General features: G+C 40.7%; 1 protein-coding gene across 3 annotated transcripts; it reads left to right on the top strand.

Moving 5' to 3' along the window:
• The first annotated feature begins 5,811 nt into the window (after positions 1-5,811).
• Positions 5,812-26,957, top strand: LOC124877385 (T-box transcription factor TBX5-like). 3 transcript variants are annotated; one of them, XM_047380512.1, is made up of 10 exons: positions 5,812-5,888; positions 6,940-7,121; positions 10,427-10,597; positions 10,872-10,966; positions 11,271-11,390; positions 14,175-14,322; positions 15,192-15,344; positions 17,097-17,188; positions 17,993-18,246; positions 23,794-26,957. In XM_047380512.1, the coding sequence occupies exons 3-10, from the start codon at positions 10,433-10,435 to the stop codon at positions 24,375-24,377; spliced, it is 1,611 nt and encodes a 536-aa protein (XP_047236468.1). In that variant the 5' UTR covers positions 5,812-5,888; positions 6,940-7,121; positions 10,427-10,432; the 3' UTR covers positions 24,378-26,957. The 3 variants fall into 3 exon arrangements, with proteins under 3 accessions (XP_047236468.1, XP_047236467.1, XP_047236469.1); XM_047380511.1 differs by lacking the exons at positions 5,812-5,888; positions 6,940-7,121 and adding an exon at positions 9,300-9,664; XM_047380513.1 differs by lacking the exons at positions 5,812-5,888; positions 6,940-7,121 and having other exon boundaries at positions 10,546-10,597; positions 10,872-10,994.
• The last annotated feature ends 416 nt before the right edge of the window (positions 26,958-27,373 follow it).

Raw genomic sequence — 27,373 nt, 5'->3', positions numbered from 1 at the left:
GACTTTGCAGCAATCCCTCATACTGAGCATGCATTTAGCGACAGTGGAGAGGAAAAACTCCCTTTTAACAGGAAGAAACCTCCAGCAGAACCAGGCTCAGTGTGAGCGGCCATCTGCCACGACCGACTGGGGGTTTGAGAGAACAGAGTAGAGACACAAAGAGAACAAAGAAGCACTGATCCAGGAGTACTTTCTATGGGAAGGAAAAGTAAATGTTAATGGATGTAGTATATTGTGGCCAAAGTGGCCAAAGGGCAGCAGACTGATGTTCTCCAGTGTAGCAGATGGTTTATTTACAAAAAGAACTACCAAAAATATGTACAAAAATGACTTAAACTTGAAAGTGACAAAATAAACATAACTGTACTCAAACCAACCAAAATTAAAGTCACGTGCACACAACTACACTGACCTGGTCCTCCCTCCTTAACTTCTTTCCTGATCTGCTTAAATACCCTCATCCCCTTTCAAACACAATTAACTCAAATGGAATCTTCCATCTTACTGGTATATTCCAACATGAGAAATAATCTCAAATCACTGAAGCTACTTCTATCTAGCGACAACCCTGTGTTTACGGTTTAACAATTATATCCTAACTCTAACACATCAAAACTAACAAAAAAAAACCTAAAGTTAAGTTAATACTTTAACAGTTTCTTCTCCCCTCTTCACCTGGTACCTCCTATGACATCACTTCCCTGAAACTTCCAAATACAGGAAGTTAGGCAGCACCTCCTCCTTTAGTTCCTTGAACACAGACGGAACTAGGCAAATGGTGTTCATCCATTTTATCACAATGGATGTAGCTCCTTTAGTCATTTCACCTAGAAAGAATTAACAGATAAACTCTGAGCCAGTTTTCAAGGTTAGAGTCTGAAAGAGAGCACATAGAGTTAGTTACAGTAAAGATCAGTCAATTGCCATGTCAAGGAGAGAGAAAGGGTTAAACACTGAAAGACAGGGCCATGTGGATCATCGGTAGAAGGTGAGCATTAAGTTGTTGTCAGCAGAAGCTTGGACGATGTCCCTCTCCAGAAAGGTGTCACAAGTAGACACAGAGTCAGGCCAGGTGTAGCTTTTAGGAAGAGAAAAGAGAGAACATAAAGTTAAAAACTGAAATAACAGCAAATAATGCAGAATTAGAGAGTAGTGTGAGAATGTAGCGAAGAGTGTGAAAGTGGTGATTATGTCGTCCAGCTGCCTAAGCCTATAGCAGAATAACTACAGAGATAGCTCAGGATAACCTAAGCCACTCTAACTATAAGCTTTATCAAAAAGGAAAGTTTTAAGCTTAGCCTTAAAAGTAGACAGTTTGTCCATCTACAGCCCACTGATGGCCATTGTTATACTAAAAACCACAACGATTGGGATACCTCTCTGTCAGATTGATTATAACCATTGGAAAAGAGAAGGGGTCATACAGGTAGTAGAAATGGAGGGTGTGTTTGCACCTCAACCATAACTGAGCCGGTTTAGGCTAAACCTGACTCCCCCTTACTTCAACCAACAGGGAGGGAGGAAGGCTCCCCCCCTGATAAACTAAGCCACTCGAACTATAAGCTTTATCAAAAAGAAAAGTTTTAAGCCTAGCCTTAAAAGTAGACAGGGTGTCTGCCTCACGGACCAAAACCGGGAGCTGGTTCCACAGGAGAGGAGCCTGATAACTAAAGGATCTGCCTCCCATTCTACTTCTAGAGACTCTAGGAACCACCAGTAAACCTGCAGTCTGAGAACGAAGTGCTCTGTTAGGAATATATGGAACAATCAAATCTCTGATTTATGATGGAGCTAGATCATTAAGGGCTTTATATGTGAGGAGGAGAGTTTTAAATTCTATTCTGGATTTAACAGGGAGCCAATGAAGGGAAGCTAAAGTAGGAGAAATATAATCTCTCTTTTTAATTTTCCTCAGAACTCTTGCTGCAGCATTTTGAATCAGCTGAAGGCTTTTAACTGCATTTTGTGGACATCCTGATAGTAAAGAATTACAATAGTCCAGCCTTGAAGTAACAAAGAATAGACTAGTTTTTTAGCGTCAATCCTGGATAGGATATTTCTAATTTTGGCAATGTTCTGGAGGTGAAATAAGGAAATCCTAGAAACCTGTTTAATATGGGATTTAAATTATATGTCCTGGTCAAAAATAACACCGAGGTTTTTTACTTTATTACCGGAGGTCAATTTAATGCCATCCAGGTTAAGTGATTGACTAAGCAGTTTCTTTTTTAAAGACTCCGGTCCAAAGACGACAACTTCTGTCTTATCTGAATTTAGAAGCAAAACATTTAAAGTCATCCACGTTTTTATATCTTCAAGACATGCTTGTAGTCTATCTAACTGGTTGGGCTCATCAGGATTTATGGATAAGTAAAGCTGAGTATCATCAGTGTAACAGTGAAAATTTATCCTATGCTGCCTGATAATTTGACCTATTGGAAGCATATATATAGTGAAGAGAATTGGCCCAAGTACTGAACCATGTGGTACTCCACAATTAACCCTGGAGTTTAAAGATGATTTATCATTTACATGAACAAACTGGAATCTGTCAGACAGATAAGATTTAAACCAGCCTAGCGCTGTTCCCCTGATCCCTACAGCATATGGGGATGATGCAACAGAACACTGATCCCAAACATTTATCAAAACTGTTTTTTTTTTTAAAGAGAAAGCAAGCACATATCAAGATTTTGTAAACGGGTCAGCCAGAATTGTGCTTGTTTATGGCTACAGAAACCATGTGGTCAAGGTGAGACTTGCTAAGGGACTTTTAACCAAATATTACTTGGGATGTGCATATGCATTTCAGACTGTATATATAAAATTTGACCCAGTATGTTTTAGAAAGAAATCCCAAAAAATACAAAGTTGTATACCCAGTTCTTGTTTTAAACTTCATTGAAGTTGTTTGTTGTAAAATTGTGTTACACAAAAAAAGCGGCTGAAAATCATCATTAAAAGCTCAAAATGACGATCAAATCCTCGACGAATGTATGTAAATATATGACCATGACTGTACAGGTCCTTCTCAAAATATTAGCATATTGTGATAAAGTTCATTATTTTCCATAATGTCATGATGAAAATTTAACATTAATATATTTTAGATTCATTGCACACTAACTGAAATATTTCAGGTCTTTTATTGTCTTAATACGGATGATTTTGGCATACAGCTCATGAAAACCCAAAATTCCTATCTCACAAAATTAGCATATTTCATCCGACCAATAAAAGAAAAGTGTTTTTAATACAAAAAACGTCAACCTTCAAATAATCATGTACAGTTATGCACTCAATACTTGGTCGGGAATCCTTTTGCAGAAATGACTGCTTCAATGCGGCGTGGCATGGAGGCAATCAGCCTGTGGCACTGCTGAGGTCTTATGGAGGCCCAGGATGCTTCGATAGCGGCCTTTAGCTCATCCAGAGTGTTGGGTCTTGAGTCTCTCAACGTTCTCTTCACAATATCCCACAGATTTTCTATGGGGTTCAGGTCAGGAGAGTTGGCAGGCCAATTGAGCACAGTGATACCATGGTCAGTAAACCATTTTACCAGTGGTTTTGGCACTGTGAGCAGGTGCCAGGTCATACTGAAAAATGAAATCTTCATCTCCATAAAGCTTTTCAGCAGATGGAAGCATGAAGTGCTCCAAAATCTCCTGATAGCTAGCTGCATTGACCCTGCCCTTGATAAAACACAGTGGACCAACACCAGCAGCAGACCATCACTGACTGTGGGTACTTGACACTGGACTTCTGGCATTTTGGCATTTCCTTCTCCCCAGTCTTCCTCCAGACTCTGGCACCTTGATTTCCGAATGACATGCAGAATTTGCTTTCATCCAAAAAAAGTACTTTGGACCACTGAGCAACAGTCCAGTGCTGCTTCTCTGTAGCCCAGGTCAGGCGCTTCAGCCGCTGTTTCTGGTTCAAAAGTGGCTTGACCTGGGGAATGCAGCACCTGTAGCCCATTTCCTGCACACGCCTGTGCACGGTGGCTCTGGATGTTTCTACTCCAGACTCAGTCCACTGCTTCCGCAGGTCCCCCAAGGTCTGGAATCGGCCCTTCTCCACAATCTTCCTTAGGGTCCGGTCACCTCTTCTCGTTGTGCAGCGTTTTCTGCCACACTTTTTCCTTCCCACAGACTTCCCACTGAGGTGCCTTGATACAGCACTCTGGGAACAGCCTATTCGTTCAGAAATTTCTTTCTGTGTCTTACCCTCTTGCTTGAGGGTGTCAATAGTGGCCTTCTGGACAGCAGTCAGGTTGGCAGTCTTACCCATGATTGGGGTTTTGAGTGATGAACCAGGCTGGGAGTTTTAAAGGCCTCAGGAATCTTTTGCAGGTGTTTAGAGTTAACTCGTTGATTCAGATAATTAGGTTCATAGCTCGTTTAGAGACCCTTTTAATGATATGCTAATTTTGTGAGATAGGAATTTTGGGTTTTCATGAGCTGTATGCCAAAATCATCCGTATTAAGACAATAAAAGACCTGAAATATTTCAGTTAGTGTGCAATGAATCTAAAATATATGAATGTTAAATTTTCATCATGACATTATGGAAAATAATGAACTTTATCACAATATGCTAATATTTGAGAAGGACCTGTATATCCAGGATGAACATCAGTAAGGGGCTTTTTTTTATTCTCAAGACAACTCTGTAACAAAGCCACTAGAGGGCACTACGATACACCACACCTCAGTATCAAACGGTCAAAACAGTACATTACAAACAGGGAGACACTTTGAGGATTAGTCAGTTCAGTTAGCGCTCTTTTCAGTTTACAAATAAACATTTTATCTGAAGCCTCCGTCTCAGCATTAATGTGCCACATCTCTGAAGAGTTGAATAGCATCAAAACAATGACAAAATATCTTTATTATTGTTAATATCAAATGTCAGAAATAACAAAAGCCCTCAATTAATCTGGAAATATAAAGGGTTTTTACTGGATTAAATTCAACACTGAACCTTATTAATCCTGTCAGTTTTTCTGTTGTTTTTTTTTTTTTGGTATTATTATTTTCATTTTTTTGGAATCTGATCCAGCCAGCAAAAAACATAATGTGTTATTAATTTTCACTTTAAATCATATTTAACACCTTTAAACTTTTATGAAGCTGACATTGTTTTAGCTCTGATGACGGTTAGCTCATTATTATTATTATGAGGTTTTCAAAGATCCTGTCATCTTTAGGCTCACATTTCACTTTGAAGGTAAGTTAATCAAAGCGGTAAAATTATTTTTGAAGATGTGTTTTGAGTTTTTCTTAAAAAACAAAAAGTGGGCAAAAGTTAAAGAAGACCCTTCTCAGATCTAAAGACTCGGTGCGCTGATCTGAATTCACTTTAGCAACATGTTGAAAATGCAACTATATGTAAACGGAGTAGAGTTTAAGTAGGGCTGTGTTGGAAGCAGCATTTTTCTAAAATGTGTGAAATAAATGTATTATAATATGGAGCAGGTTTCCCTTCATCTGGACTCAGAGGGGCCCATCTGGCCAGCTGCCCAGACCCTCTCCACCATCCACTGTTCCCACATCAGGCCACCTTACAAAGTGGAGGCAGGGGGGTTGTTGGAATGTATTTGGCCCTGTGTGATGTGATTGTTTGCAGAGAAATGTGTTGACCTTGCCCCTTAATGCCACACACACACACAAACACACACACACACACACACACCCACACACACACACACACACACACGTACACACACACTTTGGCCGAGCTGGAAGTGTGTGAGACAGCCCTGCTGAGTGCAGGAGGTCTGAGACCCCTTCACCACTTCCTCCAGACAGAGAACAGAGGATGCAGTCAGCTGAAGCCATGATGGACCAATAATGAGCCTTCTAGAGACCACAACTACCTCATTTCAGGTATTCGTTAAAGCTGTTTTTCTTACTTTTGTTTAATTGAGGATTTTATTTTAAAAAGCAAGAAACATAATGAACACTGAGTAAAAATTGTAGAATTTAGAGGCATAAAATTTAAAAAACGTGGGTTCTAAAGATTTATAATATATTGCTGATGCTATTATTTTTTTCCTTGAAATTAAAGTAAAACAAATATCTTTTTATTGTAATACTAATATTTGTACTAAAATTGCCTTATAATAATTTTGTTTTTTGTAAAACTATTTTTACATTTTTAGTATTTAATTAAGTAGCACAACAACAAAAAAAATATTTTATTAATGTTTTATATTTAAAACGAGTCTGAAAATATTCTAAAAGTTATTTCAGACAATAAAAATGAGCAACGTTGAATTAAAATCCGACCATTCTTCTAAGTTTAGCGTCTTTAAAGGACAGAGTGTTTACTGGTGAATCTCTTTAGAATTTAGGTTTGCAATATAATTGTTCTGATTTTTTCTACCTGTTCATTGTAAATGAATAGTTTCCAACAAAGAGCAACTTTTTCTGAAATCGGAAGACTCACAGGCAGTTTCCTATTATTTTTGGCCTGTGTCGCTAATGATCACATTAAACATCGCCCTTTTAAGGTAAATAAAAATATAAAGAGCAATCCTATAAATAAAGAGCATAAGCAATGTATTTACTTTTCATACTAACAAGTAAACTGATCTTGTGGTTTCTAGTTTTTCTCAGTTTAAATCACGGTTATCTCTTCAGAAATATTTGTATTTTTATGCGACCTTAGTCTATTATGCAACAACGATGCAACATTCAGAAGGCGGTTAGACTGACCGGGTTTTACTGTTGTATATTGCTGCTTGAATAGGAGATACGACAACAAAACGCATTTGGCCTGGACTCCTTAAATTTCCCCATCAGCTGTTTGGATGTGAAATGTTATTTTAACACCACGTAGCTGATAATCATTGGAAGAAGTTATCGAATATTTTGTATAAAGTTATGTACTTATTCGTCGCAGCAGCGCGGAAACTTGATGGATCTGCATTTACAGGAACGCGCACGCGTGGTTGTGCATGCGCTCACGGGCACAGAGGGCACGGAACGGCGGTCGAGTGTCTCCGAGCGGCGGCGCGCTCTCTGAAGCAGCCGCTTGTCGCGCTTTGCTGAAGAAGCTGCGCACCGAGCAGCGGTAGCGGAGGTCAGTCAGCGGGGATCTCTACCTATTTATACACGGTAGGTCATGCTATTATTAATGCTGTTTGAGAGAATGGGGGTTAGTTAGGACAGAAAATGTTTGTGCGTAAAGGCATATTTTACGCGCAGTATTTCAATCCTGTTTTCAAGTTCCGTTTTTCAACCACGTTTTTAGTAGCCTAGTCTATGTTTTTGTCAGTAAAGTACAAACAAACTTAATACATCAATATAAACCAGCAGTCTATTAAGGACCACCTGCCAGTGTGTCGCGACACATGCTGCAGTGTGGATCGCATCATTTAATTTTTGTGTAAATTATTAATAGGAGAATGTTTATTATAGGGCTATAGAAAGACTGAAATAAAGGTGTGTGTGACCCCGTTTTGTAGCTTTAGATGTGTGTAACGGAGGAATCGAGCGTGACCTCCCAGTGACCGCTTCAACTATCAACTCTGGATGCCTCCGGTTATCAGGATCTGCGGTAATCCATACAAAGTGATGCGCGCCCGCGTCAAGCCACCGCGACCGCTGCTGATGCCAAAGGGCTCTGAATTTATAATCTACTATAAAGAGAGATCTTCTCTTACATTTGGATGCTTTTGGAAGATATCATTAATCTACGTTTGTGTTTTAATCTCCAATATGGCACATGCGCCATTTAATACTCTAATAAAGCTCTAAACAGTACCCTGTGCTGGGTTAGAATTGGCTCCAATATGGTGGGGGAAAAAAACACTCCCTCATATTTCTCTTATTGTCAGAGCCCGGCAAATGTTGTGTAGAGTAGAATTTGGTTTGGGAGCTTACTTCCTGTTAAGAACAATTAGCCACCAGCCACCACTAGCAGAGTTTTAACACAGATTCAGGAAGAAGGGGCCAAATTAAATGGTAGGGGTTACAAGCAGCGATGGTAAACTAGCAGTTAAGATGACTTTCCCAACAACTCAGACACAGGGGGCAGAAAATATGAAACTGGTAGCATTTAAAACTGAAAATGTGTTAGCAAAACTATCAAACCAAGGCCGGATTTATGAGGATGTGGGCCCCTGGGCTAGAGCCAGTTTTGGTGCCCTACATATACAAGCGTCTTTTATGCATGTAATTTACAAGAGTGATAGTTAGATACATATCTACTTCAAGGTTTTTGGCCCAGTCTACAAGAAAATATACATATTTGTTATTTCTTTATAGCACAACATCATTTTTAGGAATGATAACCCATATTGTTTTGATACATTTGTTAAGTTTGTCACAATATAACAGTTACTGAAATACACTAAAACCACAAAAGAAGCCATGTAGCATGTACTTAAAGCTTGCTGTTGTTACATCTAAAGTGAATGGGGTCAGTGGTTGGATTTCAGGTGGGGCTATGATATCACTCTTTTGGAATAATTACATCCCAGCCAGTATTTACATATGGGGCCCATATATGGGCTGAATAACTTGCCCAAGATAGGATTGTTTGCAGCTCACATAATGATTCCGTGTTAAATTCCCTTACAGATTAGATGCAGGATAATGGACCAGTGATTAGTAATTTCCCTATTTGAACTGATTTTCATAATAACCAATGAAGACCCAGGCAAGACCTGCAAACCCCGATAAGGTTTGTAGTCTTACAAGTGGGTTCCATACAAAAACACAAGACAAAGTTTTTTTTTTTAAGTAAGACATTTGCCAATTATTTTACTCCTTAAAAATTTCACACAGTTTCAAATGTTTTATATTAGCTGTTGTAACCCCGTCTTAACTAATTATGCCTATTGTTGATTAACACATTCGACATTTTGAGAGGTGTCATGTTGAAATTTAGGCGTGCTTAATGCGGTCTGATGTTTTTCAAAAGACAAAATATTCCTAATAAACAGGAAAGATGTAATCTGTAATCCAGGTTTCTTAAAACAGAAAACAAGTTCGCTTCTTTTGTGAGTCCAGGCGAGACAAAACCTACAGATAATAGAATGAAGGGAACATTTGAAAAAAAAAATGGGAATGACTGCAGTTGATTCCTATAAAAATAATACTATGTGAGTGTGGGGTCTCTCTTGTGTTTTGTGTGTGTTTGCGTCACTGGTCAGTATCACAGCCGTGGATCGTTTGGGGGTAACGAATCACCGTGCAGACAGACCTATGGCGGAGCTGGGCTGCAGAAGGGGGGAGGGAACAAAATGTGAGGCGGACTTGGCTCCATTTGTAATGAAAGGTCTTAGAGAGGGGTCTTAAAAGCAAGAACTGCTGGCGCTGCCGGGTCAAAGTGGATTACAAAGAGAGAGCGAAGCAATTCTAAAGGAAATCACAGCAGTTCCATCGGTGGATGCACCGGGGACTGTGTGCAGGAACAGCCACGGTTTGTGCGCATAGAGACGGGCTGAGGAGCAAGAAACGACACGAACAAGGCACTAGAGACGTGGATTTTCTTTTTGGAAAACGAACGGCGCAACATTTGCTCTCTTGCGTCAATTTTTAAGGAATCTGTTGGGAATAAAAAGCACGCACAAAAATACGCAAATAAGGTGTCTGCGTGCACGCTGATCGCAGAAGGATGAGCGTGTTTTCTGCGGGGAGAAGGAGATTGTGAGGTGAAGGCCCCCATACACCACAAATAACACTGATACAGGCAAGACACAATTTGAGATTATATAGTAAAAGTTACGCTTTAACTCAAAACATAGGCTACAAGAAACATATTTGTATGTTTAGGCAGTTGTGGGAGATTTGAAAGAAATTATATTTTAATTCAGTTGAATTCAGCTCAGCAATTAAGTTAACAAGCAGTTAGATTATTTAATTAGACAACTTAACAGGACAGATTGTGACTGTTATATTTCTTGATTTTTTTTTTAATAAACAGAACGATGAGAAATAATCAGAAATAATCACATTTCCTCGAAATGGGTGCAAAAGTTCAAACGATATATTTAATCTAATTTTAAGTGAATCTTGTGATTAGTTTATTGGATCGGTGTAACTCACAGCGAGCTGCTGTAATCTAATGTAACACTTCATAATACACAAGAATCTGATCATTAGTGCATCACTAAATCAGTGTGGCTACAGCGTCTGAATTTGCTGCTAGTGCAGGCATATTTCTCTTTTTATCAGAGTGTATTTCATTCTTTGCATTATTTACGATTTTGATCCAGATGTTAAATGTTTTATTTGCATGCTACAGACAACAGAGTTACGAAATACATGGTTTGCCTGAATAGTTTGACGATTTTCTCGGCGTCAATTTATGAATGTTTAACTGAACACATAGAAGTGATCTGAGAGGGAATTTTTAAAAACCAAATCAATATTTTTCCCTGTATGTGTGTGTTTATGTGTGCGTGTTTGTCCAGTGGGTCATGGCGAACGGAGGGGACCAGTTCGGCCTAGCAGATCGCCCAAACTCGGACTGTTTGGACTCCCCAAAGGAGAATAAACAGGAAAATCTCAGCTTCACTTTAAAACCAGCTGCTTCACCGCAGACAGTTTCCAGCCAGGTAGCGGCCTCTGCTGCGGATCCTGATGTAAATATAAATTATTTATCACTACTAACAGCCGCTTATTCAAGAGGCCAGATTTTTCTATTTAAAATGTAAAATATATTAACGCAAATAGAACATACAATATTTGACTTTCCAATTGAAATAGTTTTATTTAGTATAACCAATTAAGTGCGCTTTCCCCTTAAAATGTGACAAATTCGGAGCTATTTCCTTTAAAGGAAGATTCTCACGTTGTTTACCTAAAAACGTCTTAATTTTTCCTTTGTACTAAGCAGTGTTCGTATTTCTGCCGTAGGGGATGGAGAGGATCAAAGTCATCCTTCATGACAGGGAACTCTGGACGAAGTTCGACGAAGTGGGAACAGAAATGATCATCACAAAAGCTGGAAGGTAGGAGGTATTCGGTTAGATGCAAAAGGTATGTCCAGTTACCACAACGTCTGCTCTAGAAAAAGATAAAAATATCTGTGCATTGAAGAAAAAAAAACTAAAATATTGTTGTGAAGCATTTTAACAAAAGATGGTCTGCAATACGCGTGTCACCGAAGGCCCCAATGGGACGAAATGTCTCAGGAGAGCGGGAATGAATTCATGCAGCCTGCTTTTTCCTCCCTTTTAGTTTGCAACGTCACATTGTTTATAAATGTTTTTTTATTATACTAGAAAAAACTGTGGTTTTTATGTGTCCCTGCAGGAGGATGTTTCCCTGCTACAAAGTCAAAGTCACAGGACTCAATCCAAAGACCAAGTATATACTCCTGATGGACATCGTGCCCGGAGATGACCATCGCTACAAATTTGCAGACAATAAATGGTTTGTATATTGCATCTTTTTACTAGTTGAACAATATTTTTAGATCATGCAAAATTGGTCAAATTCATCTGAAGGAGGCCCAAAAAATACACGTGACATTTATTCCTGTTTCATTCTATTTTATTCGGACATTGGAAACGTAAACAAGCTCTGGTTTAAACCGAGCTGATTCGAGTTTTTATCCTCCACTCGACCCTGCCTCTGCGCTGCGTAAAGGTCGGGTCTTTGCGCAGACTCGGGCTGGCCTACTTCCCCGTGTTCCCCCTCTGCGTGTCTGCCCGCCGGTTACATCAGAATATGACGGGTTCACGGAGCGGACAGACGGCACAGACCGGATTAAAGTCTCTCATTCAGCTTGTGCTGAAGCTAAAACCCGAACGGACCACTGACTCTAATGAGATTCATCAGTGCGCTGCTCCCACCCCACAACACCAAAAATAAGCTTTCTTTTGGAGAATAAGACAGGGGGGCGGCTGTGGATAAACTTGTTGACATATAAAGTGCTCATAAAAGATGTCTTGGTGTTAAAAAGACAACCCTAAGGTCTTATTGGGAGACAGCTTTAGGATGATGTTTTCTCCAAGTCCCACGTCAAGCTTTTCTGTTTGTTTTTTTAGAAACGTTTGTAAAACTCGTCCAGTTTTAAAACACAAAGGACTGGTAGAACTGTTTTATCTATATTTCTAAAGTTGATTATTTCTTTTGGTGCCATGAATTCCTTCGAGCTGTGTAAACTGCCTGTACAGCCAACCCTTAAGTTTAAAATCCGTTTTTCACTGGGAGAAAAAAAACCCGTATAATTTCAAGTAATCTAACAATTAAAACTGATGTTACAATTTGCAAAAAGTTTTTATTTATTTTAATTGACATTTGTATCACTAATCAAATTACTTAAATTCCACCCATTTCTTTAAATTGTTCCTACTCCACAAAATTGTTAAATTCTTTAATGATAGTTTTACTTAAATCAGTTATTGATTTACTCAAATAAGTTACGTTCTAGCTTTTCTGTTTTTCATTGATTTATTGTTTAGACACAACAGACAAAATTAGCCAAATCTCTCAGTAATAATAACAATAATAACAAATGACCAGTATAATAGAAACTTTAAAAAAATGTCTCAGTCTAGAGTCTTCCTTCCATCAGATCAACCAATACCAAATAAATCTGATTAATAAGGCCACAGTTTCACAGATGAGGTTACTCTAACAAGTTTTAAACACCAGGATCCCTTCCCGTCTCTCCTCAGCTGGTCCCATCATGAGCAACAACCATAAAGTTAACTGGTTCTTTCATGAAATCCTCGTGTTTGTCCTCCATGTTGTTAAAAACTACAAAAAAAGGTTTCTGATTAAGGCATGAAAAAGTTACTTTAATACTAATAAACTTTTAAAATCTAATCTTGGTATGTTGAATTTATCCCTGACAATCACAGCTAAGATGTGCCGTTAAATAGCCACAACTGTCAAAGGGTTAAGAAGCTCAGCTTGCTAGTATGCTGACAAGTTTGACCATTAGCACTTTTGCTAAACTATAGGATGCAAAATGTTAAAATGTATTCTAACAATATAACATGTTAAATGTTTGCCTGCCAGCCACAGCTAAGACTTGCCATTTATTAGCAAAGACTGCTTTGGGGTTAAGAGTCCAGCTTGCTAACATGCTAATACGTTTTTGAGTTTAGCATTAGCGCTATCGCTTAACTAGCTAAGCTGGATGCAAATGTTATAAATCTATTTTAATAAGGTGGCATGTTAAACTTTTCCCTGACAGCCGCAGCTATGGTGTTAATTGGCAACATCTGCTGCAGGGTTAAGTAGCTCAGATTGCTAGTTTGCTAGCAAGTTTAACTTCAGCATTAGTACTGTTGCTAAACAAGCTGATGGTTGATTGTTTTAATTTATTTAAACATGATGACATGTTTAACCTTTGCCTGTCAACCACAGCTACGATGTCTTGTTCTATGGCAAACACTGAATCTGGGTTAAGAGGCTCGGCTTGCTAGCAAATTTGATTTTAGCACTAGTGTTGTGGCTAAATTAATTAGAGGTGGATACAAACTTTTTAAATATATTCTAACAAGACAATATTTTAAAGTTTTCCCTGACACCCACAGCTAAAATGTGCTGTTCATTGGCAACAATTGCCTCAGGTTTAAGAGTCAAAGTTTCTAGCATGCTGACTAATTTGACATGAGTGTTACTGAAGTAGCTAAACTCACATAAAAACTTAAACCCTTGCTCCAACTCAGAAACCTTCTGAACCTTATGAAGGGTCACAACTTTTTGTAAGTTGACATATTCATCACTACAATACATAAAAACATAAGAGCCTAAATGTTCTCTGCTGCACAACAAACAGCATGTGAGAATAACAGCTAAATAAACCAACTATTCTCTGTTTAATTCTAATACAAATGCTTATTAGCTCCCCCCATAAAATGTGTTAATGCTTGTTGAATTTTATCTTTATTGAATATTGGGCTACATTTGCAAACTGATATACTTTATTTTAATTTTCTGCAGTGTAAAACCTCAGAGGAAAAACATAAAGAACACGAAACCTAAAAACAGGGGCAGTTTACACAATAAATATATGCCAAAACCTCAACCAAACGCAACTCATTTTGTGAGTGTAATTAAAGGCCTCCTCCCGCCGGGGGCAGCTCTGGGCCCACTGCTCCACAGGGCGCACGGCAGCGCGGTGCTCAAACAACTGGGACCCCCTGAGTTTCACGGTCTGATCATTTTCCTATCTGACGGATCTTTCTTGGCAACATATAGGTCTGTAACGGGTAAAGCAGAGCCCGCGATGCCCGGCAGGCTCTACGTCCACCCGGACTCTCCCGCCACCGGAGCACACTGGAGCCGCCAACTTGTCTCCTTCCAGAAGCTCAAACTCACCAACAATCACCTGGACCCCTTTGGACACGTGAGTCCGCTCTCCTGTCTGTTCACAAATGGGCCCCAATTCATTTAAAGACAGAAATTTAGAGCTATAAAATACAGAAACTTTGTTTAAAAGACAACATGGAGATATTTGAGCTATTAAAAAGAATACATTACCTAATGTAAATACTTTGCTGGTTAAACCAGTTAACTAGAATATCTATTTAACAAAAAAAAAAAAAAAAAAGATTTATCTTCTCAATGTAAAAAGAAAATACAAAATATTCCATGTCAAGCTCATGTATTGTTTTTAGCTTCATTGCATAGAGACAGAATAAACTTTTTTGGCTTTTCAAATTAGGGACAATGAACCCAGAGTCCATTAGCTCATGGATGTCACCAGTGCAATTATCAAACTGAGCCCCATGGATAATCAAAACGTGCCAGCACACAGAAAAACGGATCTAATTAAAACCCACTTACAGAGTTGTCAGTGTGCTGGAAATAGTTTGGGCTGCTAAATTCACAGTGTTACTATAGTCATACATTACAGATTATTGTTTCTAAATAAATCTTACCACACTTTGTAAACAGTTGTTTTAGGATGTGGTTAGTCTGATTAAAATGCGTTAAAATCTTGCTGCTTTTGAATTTATTATTTATGATTAAGATAGTGTTTGTTAAAAGAAAAAATAACAAAAATAACAAATGAGTTGGTCTTCATTTTACCTTTTATCGTTTTGATCCAACCACAAATGTTTTATTTTAATCATTAACAGGAACAAAGAACTGAAAAATGAAAGAATCTTGACCATATGGGTTCAATCTCAATAAAAGCTGTCCAACCACCAGCATCTGCTGGAAGCATAAAAGGTCTGTCTGCATCATTTTCACCTTTCCTTATATATGCAGATAATACTCAACTCCATGCACAAATACCAACCTCGTCTCCACATCGTCAAAGCGGATGAAAACAATGGCTTCGGCTCAAAGAACACAGCTTTCTGCACCCATGTGTTCCCAGAAACTACCTTCATCGCTGTGACATCTTATCAAAACCACAAGGTAGGCCTTACCTAAATATCATGCACTCACTAATAGTTAATAGAAACTGCAACATTGTGATGCTTAGACATAGTATGGTGTTGTATTATAAAGAGCATTTATGGTATATTGGGACAGCACAATTTACCGCTGACAGCACAGACCCTGCTGGTGTTGTTTGTATTTTGTCTCCACAAAGTCCATCAGTGTTTCCTTTAGTTATGTGTCCTTACGTGTTATTTGCATAGATGTAAACATTCCCCTTGAGTGTGTGTGTGGTTGTGTATGTGTTCATGTGAGTGCTGGTCTCTAATGGCCTGTTTCTTTCCCTTGATCTTGAGTCCTTCAGTATTTCTGACACCTACTAAAGACAGATAGCTAAAGCTTTAAGTCACTCGGTTGGTACATTTTTCAAAAACACTCATTTTGACTTTATTTCACTTTCACAAAAAAAAAAAGAAAAAAGAACATAACACTTAATAGCATAGAAATGCCTGTTTTATCTATGACATTGTAACAAGTTTATATTATTTTTTAAATAATTATTGTTGTTAGCATTTTTTCAATCCTATACAAACAATTTAAAATGTAATCTCATTATTTATTATGTGTATGTATGTTATCTATTATAGAAATGAAATGTATTCCTTTAATTATTGTTTATGAATAATGAACATTTTTTACTAGTTATATATAATTTATTCATTGCAATGAAAATTTAATCAAAATTCAATTCAGTTCAACAGTCAATTTACAGCAAATGTTATCTCAAGGGACTTCTTTACAAGCAGGTCCAATTTATATGCAGCTATATAGGATTAAATTAGGTAAAAAGTCAATTCAAATCAGTATTCACTCTAAAACACCCAGGGCAATATATAGTATGATTCAGCCACATCTCCATACAGTTTAATATGATCGTCTTTGTTGTACAGTCCAAGTCAGTTGATCAATTGTAAAAAAAAAGAAAATAAGGTTAAAAATGACTTCATGTCCTGTATCCAGCAGGTACAATTAACAACAGCTAGTTTAAAATAACTGTAACACAGTGATTTATAAGCAATACTATTTACTAATGTTGGCTATAAATGTTTTATATCTATATAAATATTATATTAGTTGTTTTTCAATTTGATCAAAATTGTTTCTAAAAAAAAAGTGTAATGATAATACTACTTTATTATGATTTGTATTTTATTTTTTTCTTTAATGTGTAAATAGTTGGGGAATCAAAATACTTTCAAGGCAATCAAGGCACTCACTGCAGTGTGTAATAATATTTTATGTTCCTGTGTAGAAATCAGAGGTCTTGAGGCCACACTTTGGCAGCGACCATCATTCTTTTCAGCACTTCAAAGTTTGTTTGGACCTGATCTCTGGCCCACTTGTCCTGCTGTGTGCTAAAGCTGGTCCGTGGCCAAATGAAATCCTTCAAAACGCAAAACGTTTACATCCATGACATCACCGAGAAAAATCTGAAGCCTCAACTTCAAAGCTCAAAGCTTCGGACCTCTAAAAGCTCCGTGACTGTTTGGGTAAACAATTTATTCTGCGTCAGCTGGCGAGGAATCTGCACTCAGAAGCATCAGCAGCAGAGGAATGGTGGTTGTGCAAAGCTCAAATTGAGCTGCTGTTAGCAAACTAAAGTTTTGATCAAAGCAGTTAGTTTCCGTGTTTTTGCGGATTGCACAACACTGTGCTTTGTTGGTCTTTTGTGTTTGCAGTTTTACTTATTCTTAGTTAAACATGTATTTTTATGCTTTCTTTACTCAGATCACGCAGTTGAAGATAGAGAATAATCCTTTTGCCAAGGGTTTCAGAGGCAGTGATGACAATGAACTGCATCGCATGGCCAAGCTTCAGGGGTGAGTGTTTTGAAATTTTTTTTTCAAGCCTTTATAGGAATTATATCCATTTCTGTTCTTTTCTTTCTGACGTTTTCCTTTATTGGTGGCGTAGCAGTGCAGTTGTGATGGCGTGCATATGGTTTAATATGAGTGAAGCCAATTGGTTTGAAAAGATTTGAGCTTCTGTAACCTGGAGGTTGAACTCTGACTGAACGGGCAGTGAAAACACTGCATTGATAAATATATGACATCACGTTGCTGCAGGTCTATTAGGCCTGTCACTGATGATCAATTGATGAAGGCCCAGCACGATGTGAGATTGCATGCTGAACTAATCTCTGAACGAGTGGTATAGGCATTTCAGAGACTTTAGTGAGCTGTTACTGATCGAGGGGGAAGAAAACCCAGTAAAGGGGGCGAGGGAGGGAGGTGGACATGAGATGCAGCACCCATGTTTTTGTGTTGTTGAGGAGAGGAGAGGAGAGGAGAGTATCTGAAGTGACACATGGATGGATGTTTATTTTTAGAGCGGTGAATTATCTCACAAAAGTAGTGGCTGTGCGCGTGTATGTGCGTGCATAGTGTGTGTATCTGTGCAGGAGTCAGGGAGATGTGGCCCGCTGTCTCCTACAAACCACAAAGTTCATACAGAGGGCAGCGAGTGAAGGGAAAAAAAAATCACAGCTGAAAGGTTGTGGAATATTTAAGTGGACATGAAAGAAAATAACAAGAACAGGGATGTTTTAACAAAGAAAATCTAATGTTATTAGAATAAATAAGTGCATCTAATCTGAAAGTCACCTGTTCTTTAATTTTTTTCAGTAAAGATTACCCCGTCGTTCCTCGTAGTACTGTCCGTCAGAAAGCATGCTCCGCTGGGAGTCCCTTCAGCAGAGATACTAGAGGTCTGCAAGGATCTCCAGATGACGTCGTGTCCCCCTTTAGCTGTGAGAGCGGCTTGAACTGTGGCAGTCCTCAGGAGCTGCTGAGCGCCCCACCTGTGCACTACACCCACCCTCATCCACACCTGCAGCCTGGCCAGCAGCCACAGGGCTACAGCTACAGCAAGACGAAAGGTGGGTGCAATGTTTGAACATAACCCTTTGGTTTTCACAGAAATGCCTAATAATTTATAAAAGTAAATATAAGCAAATTCCATCATCTAAGATTTAGAATTTTAAATGATCACGTTAGTCTTGAACATAAGCATTTTAATAATGCATTTAAGTGGATTTTATTCTGTTGTTTTTTTAATTGCATCTGAATACAGATCAGGGATTAACAAGAAGCACAGATATAGCTGAAAAACAGATTTATATTAATTTGTCCCTTTCCTAGCATTTACTTAGTGTCTGCAAATCTAATTAGCATCAGATTTACAAGGACAGCAGCTGAATGAATAAATAGATAAGTTATTTTCATGCGATCCCATTTGGACTCTCGATGGACACTCAGACATTTTAATCAAGAGTAGCGAAAAAAGAAAATTAGAAACCACTTTAGTAAACCTTATATTTAGCTAGAAAGGAAGAAGCTTGTCATTGCTTTCCATTATTTTATATCGCACACTTTTAAGAAAAAGTTGAACAAGGAAACATAAAAAAACTTTAACACTTAACTAATTCAAAGGATGACTTGACTCGGACTTGGAGGAGTCGACCTTCATCCCAGCCGCTTCACACTCGGCTGCAAACTGCCCCAGCGCATGTTTTAGGTCTTGGATGGAGGGGGCCAGCACGACCACATCATCTGGAAAAAGAAGAGATGAAATCCACTGGTCACCAAAACAGATCCCCTCCAGCCCTTGGCTGCGTCTAGAAATCCTGTCCGTAAAAGTTATGAACAGGACCGGTGACAAAGGGCAGCCCTGCCGGAGTCCAACTGCACCAGGAACAGGTCCGACTCATTGCCGGCAATGCGGACCAAACTCCTGCTCCGCTTGTACAGAGACTGGAAGGCCCTTAATAAAGGGCCCCCGACTCAGTTCTCCTGAAGAAACCACCACAGGGCACCACGAGGGACACAGTCGAATGATTTCTCCAGGTCCACAAAACACATTTGAACCATTTGGGCAAACTCCCATGAACCCTCGAGTACCCTGTGGAGGGTATAGAGCTGGTCCAGTGTTCCACAGCCGGGACAAAAACCACACTGTTTCTAACCCAGCCTGGGTGATAAAAGAGTCCAACCCCAAATCCCCAGCTTTTGCTTCCACCAGGGAATGCGTGACGGCAGGATTGAGGAGATCCTCGAAGTACTCCTTCCACCGCCCGATAATGTCCCCAGTTGAGGTCAGCAGCTCCCCACCGGCACTGTAAACAGTGTTGGCGAAGCGGTGCTTCCCCCTCCTGAGGCACCGGACAGTTTGCCAGAATCCCTTGGTGGCCAACCGGTAGTCCTTCTCCATGGCCTCACTGAACTCCTCCCAGGCCCGAGTTTTTGCCTCTTCCACAGCCGGGGCCGTGGCATGCTTGGCCAGCTGATAGGACTCCTTCTTCAGCTTGACAGCATCCCTTACTGCCGGTGTGCACCACCAGGTTCAGGGATTGCAGCAACGACAGGCACCGCAGACCTTACAGCCACAGCTACGGGCGGCAGCATCATCAATAGATACGGAAAACATGGTCCACTTGGACTCTATGTGTCCAACCTCCCCCGGAATCTGGTCAAAGCTCTCCCGGAGGTGGAGTTGAATGCATCCCTGGCCGAGGGCTCCGCCAGACGTTCCCAGCAGACCCTCACTATACGCTTGGGCCAGCCAAGTCTGTCCAGCTTTCTCCTCTTCCAGCGGATCCAACTCACCACCAGGAGGTGATCAGTGGACAGCTCAGCCCCTCTCTTCACCCGAGTGCCCAAAACATGCGGCCGAAGTTCTGAAGACATGACAACATAGGCGATCATCAATCTCCAGCCTAGGGTGTCCTGGTGCCAAGTGCACTGATGAACACCCTTACGCTTGAACTGGTGTTCCTTATTGACAATCCGTGCCTAGCTCAGAAGTCTAATAATGGAACATCACTGGATTCAGATTGGGGAGGCCATTCCTCCCAATCACGCCTCTCCAGGTGTCACTGTGGTTTCCCACGTGGGCGTTGAAGTCCCCCAGCGGAATGATAGAGTCCCCGGGAGGGGCACTATGCAGCACCTCCAACAGGGATGCCAAGAAGCCCGGTTACTCTGCACTACCGCTTGGCTCGTAGGCCGAAACGACAGTCGGAGATCTGTCCCCAACCCGAAGGCGCAGGGATGAGACCCTCTCATCCACTGGGATAAACCGCCAACACGAGACAGATGAGCTAGGGGGCAACAAGCAAACCCACCCCAGCTTGCCGCCTGTCCCTGCAGGCCATTCCTGGGTTGAAGAGAACCCAGCCTCTCTCGAGGAGATGGGTTCCAGAGCCCACGCTGTGCGTGGAGGTGAGCCAAACTATTTCTAGTCGATATCTCTCGACCTACCGCAAAAGATCAGGCTCCTTCCCCCCCGGCGAGGTGACAGTCAACGTCCCTAGAGCCAGCCTAAGCATCCGGATATTGCGTCGTCAAGGTCTCCACCTTCATCCGCTGCGCGATTCTCTTTGCACCGATCCCTCATGGTTCCCCCCTCCAGGTGGTGGTCCCACTGGGTGATGGCCTGCATCCCTTGTTCAGGCTCGTTCAGGCTTGCTCCTCGCAGGACCCAGCCGGCCACCAGGTGCTCTCCGAGGAGTCCCGACCCCAGGCCTAGCTCCAGGTTGAGACCCCGGCTCTGCCGTACCGGGCGATGTCACATGCCTTGATTTTATGGTCGTCATGAAGGCATCTTGAACTGCTTTTTGTCTGACCTGTCACCCAGAGCCTGTTTGCCATAGGAGACCCTAGCAGGAGCATTTAAGCCTCAGACAACATAGCCTCTAAAATAATTTGAGCACTCAAACCCCTCTACCACGTTAAGGTGGCGGTTCGAGGAGGGGCATGATTTTTTTGGGGGGTTTTTGTACTTAATGTACATGTTTTTTTATTTGTACAGATTTTTTTTTTCAAACTGATCAGAGTGCCTTGGAACATTTAAGCAGATAGGGTAAAATATCCACAATTTTGTGTGTGGAATCAAACAGAGTCCAATTTCCTTTAGCCTTTGGCTATTAAGCTAGATGAGGAGCCTAGTTTATCTTGGCACCACAAACAGTGAGCCCCTGATATTGAGGGTAGAGACATCAGCAAAGCTGATGAAAACAACAAAGAGTGGCATGTTGGGTTTACCAAGCCTCCACAACAAAAAGTAATGCATACCAACCAGTAGTTTTGAAGTAATGCCAGGAAAATGGCTTCTGAGTCCTAACATTACAACATAAACATGTAAAGTCTGCTAAACTGTACTGGGACATTAAGTGGAACCATGCGTTTGGTTAGATGAGACAAGGATCAAGAATAGCAGCAGTAAACACTCCAGGCCAAAAGAAAAGTCGCCACCAACAAAAAAGGTCACACACCAATATTTCGTTGGACCGCCTTGAGCTTTTACGGCACGCATTCGCTGTGACATTGTTTTGATGTGCTTCTGCAATGTCACAAGATTTATTACCACCTAATGTTGCATTCATTTTTCTCCAAGATCTTGCATTGATGATGGTAGAGTCTGACCACTGCACAAAGCCTTCTCCAGCACATCCCAGAGATTCTCAATGGGATTATGGTCTGGACTCTGTGGTGGCCAATCCATGTGTGAGAATGATGTCTCATGCTCCCTGAACCACTCTTTCACAATTCAAGCCTGTTAGATCCTGGCATTGTCATCTTTGAATAACCCAGAATAATTCAGTATATTCAGGTAGTCAGCTGACCTCATTCTTTGAACACATACTGTTGCTGAACCCAGACCTGACCAATTGCAGCAACCCCGGATCATAGCACTGCCCCCACAGGCTTGTGCAGTAGGCACTAGGCATGATGGGTGCATTACTTCACTTGCCTCTCATCTTACCCTGATGCGCCCATCACTCTGGAACAGGGTAAATCTGGACTCATCAGACCATATGACCTTCTTCCATTGCTCCAGAGTCCAATCTTTATGCTCCCTAGCAAATTGAAGCCTTTTGTTCCAGTTAGCCTCACAGATTAGTGATTTTCTTAAGGTTACCCAGCTGTTCAGTCCCAATACCTTGAGTTCCCTTCACATTGTGCGTGTGGAAATGCTCTTACTTTCACTATTAAACATAGCCCGGAGTTCTACTGTTGTTATTCTTCTATTTGATTTCACCAAACGTTTAAGTTATCGCCGATCACGATGATTCGGGATTTTTTTACGGCCACATTTCTTCCTTGGGGACACTACCCTTCCAGTTTTTAATAATGTGTTGGACAGTTCTCAACCCAATTTTGGTAGTTTCTGCAATCTCCTTAGATGTTTTCTCTGCTTGATACATGCCAGTGATTTGACCCTTCCGAAACAGACTGACATCTTTTCCACGACCACGGGATGTGTCTTTCAACATGGTTAAGAATTGAGAAGCAACTCATTGCACCAGTTGGGGTTAAATAACTTCTTGCCAGCTGAAACATAATCGCCTATGCAGTAATTATCCAATGGGAGGCTTGTACCTATTTGCTTAGTTAAATCCAGGTGGCAACTTTTGTTTTGGCCATGCAGTGTATATGTGGTCAAGTAGCTCATGCCCTCTGTTCTGTATGGTGGAGGATCTGTGATGCTGTGGGCCAGTTTCCCCTCCAAAGACCAGAGGAACCTTGTTAGACTTCATAGCGTCATGAACCCTTTTAAACACTAGGAGAATTTAAATAAAATCTGGTGGACTCCGCAATCAATCACTCAGGTATTCAGTTTGACAATTCCCAAAAAACTAAATTGACACAGAAATGGTTCACCAGTAACAAGTGTCAGTCTTCTTCTACAGCCATCCTAGTCCCTAGAACTTAACCCTGCAGAAAGCCAAAGAGAAGGGAGCGTAAGAGAAGTTCCCAGGACTCTACATAATACAGAGATACTGAATGAGGAATGGTCAAAAATTCCCCTTTCTGTATGCTCCAACACACCAAAATATTTTAGGAGACTATAGCTCAACCCTTTTGGCAACTGATTGTGGCACTGGTGGTTGTATTTAACACAAATTCTTACCATCGGATTTTTCCCCCTCTCAATAACTGTACTCAAATTAAAGGCTGGAATGTTCTTTTATTCAGTTTGAGATTATGCTATTCACATTTATTTTAATACTATTTTAACACTTTAAAACAGTTTTCTATATGCAAGTGCAGGGAAAGTATTTTCTTCAGTAAGTTAAACTGTATGTGTAACATTTAACATAATTTGTTTTCCTACACTAACCCTGTTGATTATATCTTTGAAACAACTGCACAATGTTTGCATTGTTTTGCCAACAGGTTGGAAACATACGGTAATAGTTATTTAGCTGAAATTTACAATTACAATTTTACATCCAGAATTCATTCAATATCTTTTTGACTCTAGACCCTCAATGTAATAATCATAACTCTGCCAACCAGTACATTTATCTGAATTGCAATATTTCTTTCCATCTCAGCAGCGTAAATAATAAATTCCAATGCTTATCATGTGTCCTAAATGTCAAATGCTGAATTAAAACAATATTTTCCCTCTCCCTCTGCAGCAGAAGAAAATTGCTCTCCCAGGAACCACCAGCATCCATACAAGAAACCCTTTACTGGTGGTTCACCAAGTGAGGAGGACTCCTATTACCATCCCTCCTCCTACCCCCCTCCTCCTGGTCTGTCAAACCTCCCCACTCTTGGTCTCACTGACTCCCCCTACAGTTCAGACATGGGACAGCGTCAGGCATGTATGTTTGCCGGCTCAGAGCCTAGAATAGATGAATTCAACTGCACATCCTGGTCGTACACCCGTCCGCTCCCCACCGCTATGACCCCAGTGGAACCCTACCCACCTTACACCCCTCATCCCCCCTACAGCTCCAGTCCCCAGGGTTCTCGACTAAGCGCCTTAGCCCATCAGAGTTCTCCGTCGCTGGGCGAGCACATCCCCCATGATCCCTACCAGAGTCAGAGCTCCGGACCTCGATCACAGAGCTTCCAGAGTGTTCCCAGCAGACAGCTTGGCTCTCCTCTCAGAGAGTATCCCCGCTACAAGCCCAATCTATCACCGCCTCTCTATCACACACTAGACACCCACACACACATCAGGTGTGGAGTCCCAGAATGGAGTGGAGCCTCCTAACCAACCCATAAAGACAGATTCAACATAAACTCACTGCTTTCTTTAGAAATGCTGCACTGTACAAAGTGACATGTTTTTGTAAAGTTATTATGAATACTGTGATGTTGTACTGTGTAAGTCATATTCCTCCTCTATGCTGGAAAGAGCAGCATATTTTTAAGGACCTAACTTGGACATAAGTAAAATGTAGCCCCTTCAAGGCAGCCTGATGATCAGTGACGTTGTTATCCTTGCATTTGTTTGAAACCCATTCTAACATTTGCACTGTGATTTATTTTTAAGGCCTGGCCCCTGAACAGCACTAGGCTATTTTTCTCTCAATGTCTGCTACTTTATGTATGGTGAAGGACGTGAGCACTGTCAGCCATACAGTAACGTTTATCCACCAATGTAATCGCAGTTATCACAACACTGCGCAGGGTAGACGTTTCCCTTGTTAGTGGAGCAAAGCACAGTGCTTAGTGTTAGTGAAGGAGAAAAGGCACTGGGTTGTCCAAACGTGTGCTAGTGTACATGCAAACCCGCTGTCAGCTCAGCTAAAGGATGCTCAGAGTTTAGTTTCCAATGAGGCAACCAACGATAGCTGCAGGCTACCCTTCATAGAGATAAACACTTTGTTTAGAATGCGCTACAGGCTGAAGGACCTGTAAACACTTCTTCCATTGCATTCTGGGTAAATGCACAAGTCAGCATCACACAGCTGTCACTGCTGTCCTCTCAGTCACCCCCAACTGACCAATCGGCATCCTCACAGAGTAGCAGCCAATGAACACCAAATGTTTTTTATTTATGCTCAGCTGACCGGAAAGGCATGCGTTGGCCCATTTCCAGCTTTGTTGGCGAATTATTCATGAGTCTGATGCTAATTTCTGGCACAGGAGGATTGCTCAGCAGAAAAAGAAATTTGAAAAATGATGCAGTGTATGTGAAAATGTCGATGCACCAAGCAAAGGTCGGTGCATTAATATAATCATGTATGTTTTAAATCTGAAACGGTTTCTGTCATATTCAAAAACAATTATACCAATATTTGCTTTGAGTAGATTTCCCTTGTAGCTAACTGTAAAACATTTGTAGCTTTTCCTGACAGAGAGCTTGGATTTATGTTTATGTCCAGAAGCAGTTTTCATCTGCCTGACTGGGTGTTTTAACATGCAGTAACCTCTTATAAGGTGCTCTACCATGACAGAAACAGCCTTGTCATTATTCAATATGTGTTTGCCACTTTATTAGGTACACTCTTTCAGTTTTTTGTAAACACTAGTCAATCCAAAGGCAGCAGTGCAATGACTTTAAGTACCTCGATACTATGAGACAACTTATTGAAGTTCAAACAAATCATCAGAATGGTGAAGAAGCATATTTAAATGACCTTGTACATTGATGGTTGTTTGTGCCAGACAGGCTGCGCTGAATCTATTAAGATTTTCATGCATAACCATGTCTAGGATTTATAGAGAATGGTCTAAAAAAGAGAAATTATTCAGTGAGCGACAGGTGTGTGGACCTAAATGTGTCGTTGATTCCAGAGGTCAGAAGAGAATAGGCAGACTGGTATAAGATCAACCAAGGGTTTTGTAATACCATCTCTTAATGAAAACCACATCTGACCTTGATGCACAATAGGTGCCACTCCTGTCACCCAACTATAGGAAACTGGGGCTGCAGTTAACATAGACTCACCAAATTTGACATTAAAAGATGGGAAAACCTTTCCTTGGTCCAATGAGTCTCAGTTTCAGCTGCAACATTCAGCTGGAAGGGTTTAAATTTGCCATAAACAACATGAAAGTATAGTTCCATCCGGCCTTGTATTAAAGGTTTAGGCTGGTGGTGGTGGCATAGTGGTGTTGGGAATGTTTTCTTGGCACACGTTGGGCCCCTTAGTGCCAACTGCAGCTGGCCTGAGTATTTTTGCTGACCGCATTCCTCCCTTTGTCACCACAGTGTCCCTATCTTTTGATGGTTACTTCAGGCACCATACATATTGCACCATGTTGCAGAACTCAAATGATTATAATCTGGTTTCTTGAACATGAAGTCAGTTCACTGTGTTCCAATGGCCTCTACAGGAAGCAGATCTCCGTCCAATAGAGCACAGGTGTTTCTCATCAGGGATGTGCAGCCAACAAATCTGCAGCAACTGCATGATGCCATCATGTTGATATGGACCAAAATATCTGAGGAATGTTCCCCACACCTTGTTGAATCTATGCCACAAAGGACTAAGGAGGTTCTCAAGCCACGGTCTAATCTTCTATTAGCAAGGTGTATCTAATAAAGTGGCTAGTGAGTGTATATATATATGTGTGTGACTGCGTGTGTGTGTGTGTGTGTGTGTGTGACAAAATATGTTTTTGTGTTTTTTTAGCGTTGTTGCTGTTAATAGTATTTATTGCTCTAGGTTTGTAAAGTTTGCTTGTTGTTAACTTGTGAAACAATTTTAAGGGTTTATCTCCAGCTTTACTCTCGATCCCAAAGTGTTCATAAATAGTTGACAAAACTATGGGAAAACAATGTGTTTTATGGGAGAAAAAAATACAGATTTATAAAGAGAAGTTAAATAAATTTTTCAAGAGAGTTGACTGGTTGTATGTTCCTCTTTCACACAGCTATTAACATTCTCAGCGGGTTATTTAAAGGACGTTATATATATCTGCAGTGGAAACTCTTTTAAGTGGAGCTCTCTTTATCAGGTCAGATGTGTATATGAATATGAAGGACCTGAAAACAAGCAAAGCCTCCCGCTGTTGTGGTGTAACAGTGGTTCCCATAGAGCGCTTGACATCTTTACTGTGAAGGGAACCCTTAGAGAGTCCTGGATGTGCTGTCCATACCTCGTTGTCCTCTTTTTTCATCTCTGACAGGTTGTTTGGTGTCTCGCTCTCCAACAGCTGGACCTTCTCTCTGACAACCTGCTACCCTGAAAGGGAAGGGTTTCCACTACGACGGAGGACAAAGAAACTCTGATCCAAACTGCTCTTTGGTGGTTTTTC

Source organism: Girardinichthys multiradiatus, chromosome 12 (genome assembly GCF_021462225.1).
Source record: "Girardinichthys multiradiatus isolate DD_20200921_A chromosome 12, DD_fGirMul_XY1, whole genome shotgun sequence".
Classification (NCBI taxonomy): Eukaryota; Metazoa; Chordata; class Actinopteri; order Cyprinodontiformes; family Goodeidae; genus Girardinichthys; species Girardinichthys multiradiatus.
The sequence above is the reverse complement of the archived record's forward strand: the minus strand, read 5'-3'. Positions and strand labels throughout refer to the sequence as shown.